This window comes from Hyperoodon ampullatus (genome assembly GCF_949752795.1).
Source record: "Hyperoodon ampullatus genome assembly, chromosome: 11".
In the NCBI taxonomy this organism is placed as follows: Eukaryota; Metazoa; Chordata; class Mammalia; order Artiodactyla; family Ziphiidae; genus Hyperoodon; species Hyperoodon ampullatus.
Window position 1 is genome coordinate 6,807,789 of NC_136924.1, and position 13,133 is coordinate 6,820,921.

The following is a 13,133-nucleotide window of genomic DNA, read 5'->3' on the forward strand; positions in this document are numbered from 1 at the left end:
GGCAGTGTTAAGCTGATAATAGCAAATTTTGAAAATCTACCAGTTAGTTTTCTTTTAGAAGGTTGAATTTTAATCAGCTGTAGTTAGTACTTTTTGAAATTAATTTATCTTTCACTTCATTTTCAGATTGATGTTACTTCTTTTGCCAAAAATTGTCATGAAGACACGTGTAACTGTAACCTTGGTGGGGATTGTGAATGTTTATGCACAAGTGTAGCAGCGTATGCGTACAAGTGTTGTCAGGAAGGGGTTTCTGTTCACTGGAGATCATCTACTATTTGTTGTGAGTATCCTCTCCGGGCATCACCACTAGGTGGGAACCTTATGAAGAGATTCATATTGTCTTATCTTAGAAGCGATGCCATGGACTCATGGAAATAGAATATCTTTAAGATGAGTAAATTTTACATTCTTTTGACAATGAGATAAATTGTAGTATAGCTAAAGGATTTATAAAAGAAACTTTGAAGTAAGTTTTTCTGTTCTGTGTTAGACTGTTATGACTGTAACATTTGAACTACAAATTATTTATTTACATACCATCTTCAGAGATACTGTTTTGACTATTTCTCTTATGGCTATGAAATTCCACTGTTCTAATGATAAGAGACGTAGTTTTAAAAACATCATTTTGAATTTGCGTTCAGATTTGACTCTAAACTTTTCATTTACTTGTCTAGATAGTAAGTCATCTGATGAACAGCTTATGATTTTAACACTTTCAGTGGACATCTATAAATTGGCAGATGTATTTGCCTACCTATAAAAGAATCTCAGGAAACTTAATGAATTATTACGGAGCACTCTGAAAGAATCCTCTTTGCTCAGAGAAAACTCCCAAATGATGTCATTCTGAGTTCTTTCACTTTGTCATTGATAAACCATACCTTGCATATATTCAGATAACTGGTGAGATCCTTATTTAGTTTAACATTTCTTCTTTTTTCCTTTCAGCACTCGATTGTGAATATTACAATGAAGGTATGTGACATTTAAAGAATATCACTCTAGTATTCTATTAAATATATCTTCAGATTCAAAGTTCTTGAACAAGTTTGCTGGGAACAAGGTATGAAGAGTTCATAATTTGGCATACAGTTAACCCTTGAACAAGGAGGGGGGCTAGGGGCGCCAACCCTCTGTGCAATTGAAAATCCATGTATGGCTGTGTAGAGAGGGAAAGATGATTTTCAGGAGAAGAGGATACAATCTGAAGGTAGGAAGTTGGGAACGTATACATTTAGGGAATGGCAAGTGGGCCAGGAAGGGTTAGAGACGTAAGAAGGAAACCGAGGTAGAGCTAAGTCCCCTGGGCTGAGTCACAGGACAGTTTCCAGGACTTTCTGAGTGGAGATTTAGTGGTCTTCTAATAACGCACTACCTTTGCTGGGAACCAAAAGCTATAGTGTGGTCGTCATTAACTGCAGCTGAAGTCAGATATGGATTAGAGTCCAGTCTCTGTCACGTATAAACACTGAGAACCTGGTTAAGTCATTTAAGTTTAATTTTTTTGTTTAGTTATTTCTATGTTTGTTGTGAGTTTAAATGAGACACTGTGTCACCTGTACTGCTGGAACAAAATAAACCCTTATTAAATGGTGCTGTTATGATAACTAAGAAAAAAAAAAAAGAAAATCCATGTATGGTTTATACTCACCCTGTGTATCTGCAATTCTGCATCTTCAGATGCAACCAACCACGGACTGTGTAGTACTGTAGTATTTACTCTTGAAACAAATCTGCGTATAAGTGGACTTGCACAGTTCAAACCCATGTTGTTCAAGTGCCAACTGTATGACTCAATGAAAGCCATTGCCTTCTAAAATGTATCTAAATTTCTAAGTATTTGTGCTAAAATTTATTCCCTGTAAAATAAAAGTGTTGTAAGTAAGTTCTCAGCACCTAGGAGGCTCTCAGTAGTTTCTGAATAACATGAATGAATGAATGAGTAAAGCTAGCTAATTTTTTAGGTAAAAAGGATGAAAGATATATACCAAATGCATACCTTTTACCATTATGAATAAATATGGACATTATTCACACTTTTATTATGTTGTGGAAATCAAAGAAACAAACTATAATATAGGAATTTATTTAGCCATCATTTTAGGCAAAATAATTATTTATATCTTATCAGAATGTGAACTTATTGATTTAGTAATAATGAAAATCTCCTAGTCTCCCAAGCATTCAGATTTGCAATGGGAAGTCTAAGAGGAGGTGCTGCCTAAAGCTAAGGCATAGATGTAAGAGACAGAGAATTATATCCTCATTGAAAATGCCAGACATGAGCAGAATTAAAGCCTGCTTTTTGTCAAACCTATTTAATGAGGAAGGCGTAGCCACTTAAACCTAATTCAGACAAATAAGATGATCCAGGGAAGTGTCCATTTTGACAGTAACTGGACAAAAACCCATGATGAGTAGGTTAGAGTAATAGTTACAGGAAAGCTGATCCATTAAAGAAAAAAACCAAACAACCAATGCAAAGTATTTTCCATGACTTATTGAGCCAGGAAGAAATCTGTCGGCTGTAAAAGTACAAAGAAAGCCAGAAAATTTTAGTAAAATAGAGATGATGAATTAAAAAGAAAATGGACATTTTAGTCTTTGGTTGTTTCTGTTATATCTTTGGAAGTTTGAAAAGGAAAAAAATCCCACATTAAAAAAATTCTGTGTTTGTTAAAGAAAATCTAAACCAAACATATTTCCCACACCACACCCACTCCACATCAATCCTTTGGATTCCATGCTTGAGATGAGACTGATTGCCTAATATTAAGCACCTAATAGTAAAAATGGCTTTTGTTGTGTTAACTATACCTGTATCATATAATTTAAGCTTCATAATATGCCTGAAAGACATAACATTATTATTATCATTATTAACACTTACAAAGGAGGAAATTGAGGCATAGGTGAATTAAATAACTTGGTCAAAGTCGTTTAGCCAAAATGTGGTAAATGGATTTATAAACAATCTAAGTTCAGAACCCACGAGCTTGATCTCCATGCTACACTGCCTAGTTATGGTTAGCACATCCTACTCTAGGAATGATCACTGCACATCGTTATCATATGCTCTACACGACGTACACAGACAGCAAGTTGAGAAAACGCTCCAATAACTTCCTTGCTTAAGAATTCCTTTCTCACACAGTTCTGCTGTGAAAATCTCCATCTGTGCCTTTGTACTTTCTGGCGTTCCTTCTGCAGGCCCTTGGAAACAGAAGCAGAATTTTCTATGAATATTGAATTTCTACCTCTTGCTGCTTGGTACGTTTTGCTTTCTGTCAATAAGTCTGCTGCACTTCTACCGATGGTTTGTTTCCCTAATGTGTTACAAGATTCTTCAAACCAGTTCTTCTAGTTTCATTTGTGATACTGTATTGGTAGTATTCAGAGGGTGAACACGGGGCGTTCGGCCTTCATGAGACCCACGAGAGACAGAGATTCTGTTTCCTATGATCAAAGTAATAGGGAACAGAGTCAACCTGCCAAGGAGAGGAAGAGTTGTGAAAGTAACGTGATCAAGGTAGATAATTGAAGGGGAATAAAGAATTGTGGAAGTTGTTGATAGTAATAAAAAGAAAAAAGTTTTAAATGAGTATTCTTAATTTGTTTCATCTCAAATAATTTCACAACTACTGTAAACTTACCTGGTCTTCTTTGGACATTCATAGCGGGCATTTTTCTCTGGACACTATGTTATTAAAATACTTAAATTATTCAAAGCAAATGCAGAGATAAATGATTGTGATTCTGTAGGAGGAAAAAATTTTTTAAAGTAAGAAAATTCAGAGGTTACTACTGAGATAAGTTCAATAATCCTTCACACAATGACTGTCTCTAGTATCTTCATTTTTATGGCATTTGCTAAAAATATAAAGGTTCTATTGCTGTAGGGAGTTAAGACTTCAAGATCCTGCTAAAAACTGTTGTGCAAGTTTTAAGTTCAGAGTGATTTTGTTAGATCAGATATTCTTAATACTGTGCTTAAATAATAACTACAGGAAATGATTGCTTTTAGTAGACAGTGAAATTATAGTTCTCCCTGCAGAAAATTAATGATAAAGTCAGTGACTTTTGTCCCTCAATTGCTAGTGAAAATGCAGGAAAACAATTCAGACACAAGATATCCATCGACTGGGAATCAATTCAGGAGCTTTCGATTTTTATACAAATGGATTTCTCAGATGACAGTTGTCTCTTCAGGTTGCTGTAGGAAGGTACTTGTGCAGTAGGGGAGAGAATATTTTGTTCAGTGGTCTATCTCCTTTCTCCTGTTCTTCTCTTGGACATCTGTGAGGGTGCTTGAAACCCACAAGCTGTAGTTGTATATGTTGTCTTCATTTTGAATTGAATCTCATGATTTACATGTTTATATACCTATTTGTACATTATTTACATATTCACACAAATCTAAACTGGTGTATATTTTCATCTTGGAAGTTTGTGTTGCTCTTGTCTTCTCTAGAAAATGAGCTAGTTGGTGGTGGAAACTAATGATATCGTTTTCTTGGGTGTTGTAGACTTCGGCTCATAGAGAAACTGTGCAGGGTATATATTTGTAACAGTGGTGGGGAGTCCATTGCTGCCAGGCTCATAGCGAAATTCTTCACTGCATCTGCTCAGTTCCATCTAGGTGTGGGGGGCAGAGGTTTTCAAAGCTCCATGTGCACTCAGGGTGTCTGAGTCCCTCCTAAAGCTCCTTCCCCATGGCTTAGAAGTGTCCCTAGCTGCTCAGTGGTGAAGTGTCTCAGCTGATGAGTCAGTGGATGGGACAGCACTTAAAGATTCATCCTATAATCCCTACCTTCTCCTGTTCCTCATGATGGAAATTTTGGTTCTTGCTCTCCTTCCTGTTTGGGAGACTTTGTAACCCTCTAATCCAATTATCTTCTCCCCTTCTCTTAGGCTTTGTCTTCATCCTGAAAGGGAAAAAACTCAGGTTGTGGGTTTCTTTGAATTTTTTTCCGTCCGTCTTAAGAGTAGGCTGAGAAAGGAAAACTGTCCTTGAGATAAAAATTGGAGAAAAGAGGAAAAGTGAAATTCACTGAGAGCAACCAGATTGTTCTTTTCTGAAACCACCTATTGCACCTATATTAGCATTTTACATAACCTACAATGTAAATATCTACATATATCTGTAAAATATCTACATATATCTGTAATAATTATGTAATTTAGATAATTCAGAAGAAACCTCAAAGTTTTATAGTACCTCACTTATTTTAAAACATTAAACGTCATAGAGATTGGGTTGAAGGTAAACTGACATTATTATCATAAAACTTAACGCATCAATTTATTTTTAATATCAGTGAATTTTAAAATTAATTTATATAGTTTTCTTTATAAGATGAAGTTTGTAGGAATACTACTTTGTTCAGGTTTGGTTCTACACTAAGTAGTTTTGTTACTATAGTATATATTTTTCACTTTATATGAAACCATTGGGTGTACGGAAATGACAGCATAAGTAAAATGACATTTGACTTCTCTGTTCAGCATCATCTTATTTTCTTCTTTATAGACATACCTCACTGATGAAATTCAGTAATCCCCAAAACAGTAAAATATTGTATATCATGTCAGTGAATTCTGTGTTAATGTAATGCAACCTATTAAGGAGAGATGATTTTTAGAAGACTATCAAAATACCTTACCATTGATAGAACTAAGCTTAAGTTTATTGAGAGTAGATTAGTGTCTTGGAATGTTAGAGTGAAAGGTTACCTAGACAAACATCTTCAAATAGGTGAGAAAATTTGAGGTCTAGAAAGCTTAAGTCAACCTTTTATCCATCACCACTAGGTATACATGTACATATACATATACACATACGCAGTCATGTATATATATATTCTAAACTGCATATTCTAAATATGTATATATTCCAAATCAATATAATATATTCTTTTTGAAAAGAGTTGTTATTTTGTTACTGATGAATGCTTAAATGCTCAATAATTTTCGGAGTATTTTTTGGTATTATAATTTATTCCATTGAAATGACAGCTTGAAATGTAAAAATCCTATGCCAACTTATAATTCTCTCATTTGCATTTAACTAGGGCTTGGAGAAGGACCATATATGCTGGCAAGTTATGGGAAGACTGGCCTTATCCTGGGGGCCAATATGACCAGTAGAAACATTTTCTCTCTGCCAAGAAGTAGTATTCATGGCAATTTATTTTTTAATTTTATGATCACTCCAGGCCTTTTCAAAGAGAAGGCATCATGTAAGTATAATTTCCAACTGAAAGTAAGAATTTAGTTTTCCATTGACCTTTTTTCATTTATTCATGCAGTAAATATTAATTGGGGAATCTAATATGTTTATGACATTTTTCTAGGTGCTCTAAAGGATTTGAAATAAAATAAGACACTGGTATACGAACTAGCTCTCTCTTTTGTATATAAAATCATTTCTTTGTTTATCTATTGGCATATATAGATGCAATTAGAATTGCAATTGTTTGGTTGAGTTTTTGGTCCCAAATAAAGCACAGCTTCAGTTTTCATAGCATTAATCACAGAACTGAATTTGAAATTTTTGAAAAATAGTCTGCTGATAATTAACATGTGAAAGATTTTCATACCAGATTAAAATAAAAGAAAAAAAGTTGTGATTTAATATCAAGCAAGTTAAATTAAGACCATAAATCAAAGTCTAGATAGTCATTGAGATGGTCTGTTTTTCTTACGTGGCCTTGTCTGTCGTGGTACCTGGCACCACATTTACTGGTTTGCCCCTGTAGATCTATACTGGTCGTATCCACTTGGCACCTGTTCTGCCTGGTGGTTAGTGTCCCCTTCTGATCCATGATGTTCAGGCTACATTGTTACTATTAGAACCTGCTTAGAACCATGCATGGTGTGTTCTGTAAACTTAGGAAATATTTATTGAATGAATGAATCTGACTTAAGTTTCGCTTATTCAGAGAAATCTCCTGATTTTCCAGTTAAAATAAATTGCTCCATTCTTGTAAAAAGAGCTCCTTTAATTCTTTTTAATCTGTGAAAACACCTATCACAGTCTAAAGTTCTAATTTATATATTAGTTATATATTTTTTCTCTTATAAAAATATCTTTTTTCTTTGCATCTTCCAGTGCTCAGCAGAGGGGTTTGTAAGTTTTAGGACACAATAAATGCCTTTGGAATCGTTTATTGGATTTGAGAGAGCTCTTCATTGTATGATTTACAAAAATTAATTTTTTAATAGAAAAATCCTAGTACATTTAAATTAAGGAATTAAGACCGAAAGAAATTAAGGTTTAAGAAATTAAATCTAAAATCTCAATGAAGAAACTTATGCCATGGGTTTTATAAATATAAGGGAAACTTTTTTTTTCTTTTTTTTTTTTTTTTTTTGCGGTATGCGGGCTTCTCACTGTTGTGGCCTCTCCCATTGCGGAGCACAGGCTCCGGATGCGCAGGCTCAGCGGCCATGGCTCACAGGCCCAGCCGCTTCACGGCATGTGGGATCTTCCCGGACCGGGGCACGAACCCGTGTCCCCTGCATCGGCAGGCAGACTCTCAACCACTGCGCCACCAGGGAAGCCCTAAGGGAAACTTTTAAAGCACATAACAAAAAAAGCATGGCAGTTCTCAAATGCCTTGTAGTTGTTCGTTAGCTTTCTTATCATCTCTTGGGAAATAGACAATAATGTTGAGCAAATAGTCTTTTCTTCATGCAGTAATCACTTGCAAGAACATTTGCTCATTAAAAATCCAGTGATATTGAAATGCAGCACCATGTTTAAATTGATCTGTTTCTCTATTCTCTTTTTCTTTTCTATCATCCAATTTAGCCATTTGTAGATTTTGTACATTTGAAAATGTTAAAGCTTGCAAGTACAAATGTGTGTCCAATTAACTATTCAACTCTTTGTATGGAATTGTACATTCTGGGGTCCTAAGTTGATACTTCTTTTTTTCCCCCAAAGACATGATCAATTATTTAAAAAATGGAACTTATCAAAGACTGATTATTTTTGGAGCTGTCACTTTATGCATTACATTAAAATACTACTTTTTCCTTTAGAGATCTTATAATTCATTTCTGAAATCTTTGAGATTGGCATTAACTATGTATGACAATTGTGCAGTTCTGTTTTTGTCAGCTTTATAAATGAATTTTATAATGCCAGTGCTGATGATCTGCCTTCTCCAGAGAACCCAGGGAGTTGTCAAACACTGCTCTGTTTTACAGCATTGACACTTGTTTCCTTGGAATCTGCTGAAAGGCCAAACTACTTTCTCTATGTCCATGATGATGACACTCTTATTCTGAAACTGTGGGAGGTGAATTCAGCCTTTCATCGGAGAGCCACATTTTTTCACCATCAGGACCTCTGGATTCCTGGTTACAGTGCTTTTGAGTTATACAGCAAGAAAGGCTTTTTCATCATACTGACAGATTCTAGTGCCAAAGCATCAAAATATGATGATTCTGAAGAATTTAAACATTTAAGTAGCTTCAGCGTAGAAGGTATGTTTCCTGGGACCTTCAAATACAGATTAAGTAGATAACTTAAATAATGACAGAATATTTATTAGGTTTTAATTTAAAAATCATTTTTAATGTGTATAATTAGTTGCATGACCTTTTATGACCTTAGTAAGTTTCTTAACCTCTCTGCCTCTCAGTTTACGCATCTGTAAAATGGGAGAAATAATAATTCCTACTTCATAGGGTTATAGTATTACATAAGTTAATGTGGTAAATTGTTTAGAATAGCCTTAAATGATGTTATTTTTATGATTGTCTCAATGATTACTTTCAGTGCTGTCTGGGCTTTGGAAACAGAACTTACCCATGTCTCCTTGTTGTCTAATTTTGTACCTTCATTAGAAGGCAACTTCTCATATAGTTTGATTCTTAATGATAAAGACAATGTGTTTATCTCTGTTCTTTGAATACTACGGAGTCCGGTTCCACTGACCTCTGGAAGATTTTTCTGGTTCAGCAGAATCCTGGTCTTATTTCTAGAGATCCTTGCTGTTCTATAGCTATTGAATTTTCTAAATTTCAGAGAGGAATCCTCACTGCCTTATTCAGTGTTTAAAAGTCATGCTTTATTTTCAAAACCTAAGAGCTAGATATCTGCCTTGGGTCTCCCAAACAAATTTTTTTCATTCTAACAGACTCTTCTAAGTCAGTCTAAAAGAGCTAATCATTTGCCTTTTTTTGTTGTGGATACATTTCTATAAATCTCTTTGGATTTTAGAAAATTCAAACTGAGCTTCAAATTTTTGCCTATTGAAGGGTTCCTGGACTCATGAGAAAAAGAGTCACTGACATGGCTTTACAACATTCTATAGAGTGAGCGTGATATTTTTACTTGAATTTACTTAAAAGTTGAATTTTGCAAGCCTTTATTTCCTCTCCAATACACAAATCTCCATTAGAACCAGACCCAGTGGCCTTACCTGAGCTTTGGACAACTGCAGCCAATGACATCATCAGAATCTCAGAAACTCATCTTTGTGGGCTTCCCAAACCTAGGATACACTAGGGGTTTATTCTAGTCTTGGAAGCAACCCTCTCTCATGCCCCATGATCCTAGTAACTCAGGTCTAATGAGTATTTTAATATTTAGATGCATAGATGCCTTCCAGAAAGCCTTATTTTCCTTCTCATACCTTGGAATTGAATTCCGTATCTGAAGTCCAAGAAACATAACCTGCTTCCTGAACTTTCTCCCTTATGGAACTCTCTCCTTCAGAGATAGTTTTGGACTGCTGCAGAAGGACTGGTCTATGATGTGGGAAGGGGAAAATATTAGCAGAGTGTGCAGGAGAAAAATCTTCAGTCAAGGAAGGTTTTTCGAACTACAAGCATGTATTATTAAAGCCTATTCATTCATTTTTGTCATTAGATCATACTTACCGTGTACAAGGCAATGAGCTAAATTCTGTGAGAAGAACAAAGATGGGGTGTTTTCCTTACGTCTGATGTCAGACAATATATATGTCTTTGGTCTTGCCATTTTTCCAGTTGTTTGAATTTGGCAAGTCACTTGGCTCCTCTTGGCCTCAATTCCTTCATTTATAAAATGGAGGTCATACCCACTCAACAGGATAGTTGCAAGGATAAAATAAAATTATGGACAAAAAATTATTTTGCAAAAAATAAAATTCCAAACAAGTGTATGCTATTATCATGATACATAGATCAATGAACACCCACTAAACATAAAGAAAGGAAGAAGATTTAGAATTTTCCTTGGCCTCCTGCACCTCTTGCTTTTTTAAATGTTTGGAAGACAAACTAACATTTTGATATTCAACCTGAGCATGAAATGCTTTGATCAGCAAGCAATTACAATGCTTTTTATTCCCCATAGCCCTGTCTTTTCCACAGCATTATAATCAAAGAAAGATCAAACCCTAAAGGTTTACTATCAAAAATCATTATTTTTCAAGCTGTCCATTTTTGTACACAATCTAAATTTCATTTTTCCCCAGAAATCCAGGCAGCAGTGCCTTACAGGAGGATGTGTGAATGGAGATATGAACCTTGTGCCACTCCCTGTTTTAAAACGTGTAGTGACCCCGCAGCTCTAGCATGTAAATTTCTTCCACCGTAAGTCATGTTTAACCATTCATGAACAGATTCTAGCATTAGCAGATTCTGCTGTCAGTGATTTTTTTTAGATTAAAACAATTCTTAACAATAATTTGTTCTAGATACTCATTCACGAATTTATTTTGTTTTATTCAAACAGTAGTTATTGAGGGTCTGCTATATGCCAGCAATTCTTCTAGCTGTTAGGGATACAGTATTGAACAAAGTATTTACCTTTCCGCAGCTTACACATTTTGTTGCATTGAGGCAAAGAATAAAAAATAAAAATGTAAATATATAATGCAATGTATTGTTAGATGGACTTATGTATTCTGGAGAAAAAAAGGGAAGGTAAGGGAAACAGGGAGCATAAAGCAGGTGTGTGTGTGTTTGCTCATTAATGTAGGGTGGTCAGGGAAGAATAGGCTGACAAGGCGACATCTAGTAAGAGATGTGAAGGAAGTGAGGGAACTAGCCATGTGGGTATCTGGGGAAAGAGCCTTTTAATCTGAGAAACGTATAAAGGTCCTGAGATGGGAATGTGTTTGGTGTGCTTGAGGATGAGCAAGGAGGCCAGTTAATTGGAGCAAAGTGAACAAAATTGAGAGGTAGGAGAAGAGAGCAGAGAATCATAGTGGTGGGTGAATCATACAGGGCCTTGTAGCCTGTTGTGAGGACTCTTTTTTTTTGGGGGGCGGTACACGGGCCTCTCACTGCTGTGGCCTCTCCCATTGCGGAGCACAGGCTCCGGACTTGCAGGCCCAGCAGCCATGGCTCACGGGCCCAGCCGCTCCACGGCATGTGGGATCTTCCCGGACCGGGGCACGAACCCGTGTCCCCTGCATCGGCAGGCGGACTCTCAACCACTGCGCCACCAGGGAAGCCCTGAGGACTCTTTTTCTCTGAGTAACGTCCTGGTGTATTTTGGGCAGAGGAGTGACAGGATCTTTTAAAATGTTTACACTGGCTGTTGCACTGACTTTTGGTGAGGGGAAGAACAGGGCAGGACTGGGCGGTAATACAGACACGACGGGGATTTGACTGGGTTGGTAGCCCTGGAGGTTATGTGGGAAGTGAACAGATTCTGGATATATTTTGAACTTAGGGCCATAAGGAATACGGATAGAGTCAACGTCAGTTATGAGAGAAAGAGGAGTTAAGGACTCCAGTTCAGGTCTCAGCATTTTGTAGGTTTCAGAATCATATGAAATCGCCATTTTTGTGGTCAAAACTGGTCAAATATCAACAGACTCGAATGATCTCAATTTAATGGAAGGTCTGAGTTGCCATTTACTAAGATAAGGAAGATGTTAGGAGGAGCAGTTTGGAGGAAAAGCCAGGAATTTGGTTTTGAGGATTTTAAATTTCAAACTGAAAATTGTTCGTTGGATTTGGTGATCTGGAGAATAATAGGAAGAGGCAAAATGGAGATAAGCAATGTAACAGCTTTTTTTTTTTTTTTTTTTAAGGAGTTTTGTTTTAAAGGAGAACAGAGAAATGCAACAGTAGTAGGAGGGAATTTTTTTTTTTTTTTTTTTTTTTTTTTTTTTTTTTTTTGCAGTATGCGGGCCTCTCACTGTTGTGGCCTCTCCCATTGAGGAGCACAGGCTCCGGACGCGCAGGCTCAGCGGCCACGGCTCACGGGCCCAGCTGCTCCGCGGCATGTGGGATCTTCCCGGACCGGGGCACGAACCCGCATCCCCTGCATCGGCAGGCGGACTCTCAACCACTGCGCCACCAGGGAAGCCCAGGAGGGAATATTTTTAAATGAGTCATTTTCTATTAGTCATTTATGAGCTTCTGCTCTGCGACAAACACTGGCACTAGAAAAGGTTCTGGCATATGAGTAAATGAGATGTAACCCTTATTTCAAGGAGCTCACAGTCTTTAGGAAGAAGACAGGAACAATAGCAGATAATTGACAATTCAGGGGAAAGAGGGCTAGAGGAATAACCACCACAGCAACTAGCACATTGAAGTATTTACAGCATGACACACACTGTGCTAAGTGCTGTGCAATTGGTAATCTCATTATTCCCATTTTCAGAAGAGAAAACAAACCGAGGCACAGAGAAGTGAAGCAACTTGCCTCAGACCAGGCAGTTTGCAGGCAGCAGAGCCAGAGTTTGAACAACTACATCCTGTTGGGTAACAGGTGCTATGGGAACAGAGAGAAGGAAATGATATCTCTGTTTATTTTCTTAAAAATAAAAACAACCAGTTCTTTCTGAAAAGAAGTCTTCACCATTCGCTTGGACCCCCCACATTCACAAACCTATTTCCTGTCTCTTCTGGGAGCCATCGGGAGGAGGGGAAATAACAGGGGCCCCATAGGAAGGAGAGCACGTGGGGGAGGAAGGAAGAAAGAGGGAGGGGCAAGGCCAGCCCTGGTACTGGGCAGGACATGGAGCTACATTTTGAAGCGGCATTTGGCTAGTTTATGTCTTGTGGCACACCCAGTCTCCAGGGTGGTTGAACCCAGATCTTCAGTGCTTCCATTGTTTGGTCTGTAGCTCCCCCGAAGCTTCTTTTTTGGTATAGTTAGAACGCAGAGA

The 13,133-nt window shown here is 37.0% G+C and overlaps 1 protein-coding gene across 1 annotated transcript in view; it reads left to right on the forward strand.

Annotated features, from left to right (window-relative positions):
* The window catches only part of OTOGL (otogelin like), a gene marked incomplete at both ends in the record, with an annotated part of 156,347 nt that overhangs the window by 84,949 nt on the left and 58,265 nt on the right, over nucleotides 1-13,133 (forward strand). Inside the window, 5 exons of the mRNA XM_079714238.1 lie at nucleotides 127-283; nucleotides 955-981; nucleotides 6,078-6,245; nucleotides 8,221-8,499; nucleotides 10,479-10,596. Coding sequence (XP_079570364.1) covers nucleotides 127-283; nucleotides 955-981; nucleotides 6,078-6,245; nucleotides 8,221-8,499; nucleotides 10,479-10,596 — 749 coding nt within the window. The remainder of the gene's footprint in view (nucleotides 1-126; nucleotides 284-954; nucleotides 982-6,077; nucleotides 6,246-8,220; nucleotides 8,500-10,478; nucleotides 10,597-13,133) is intronic.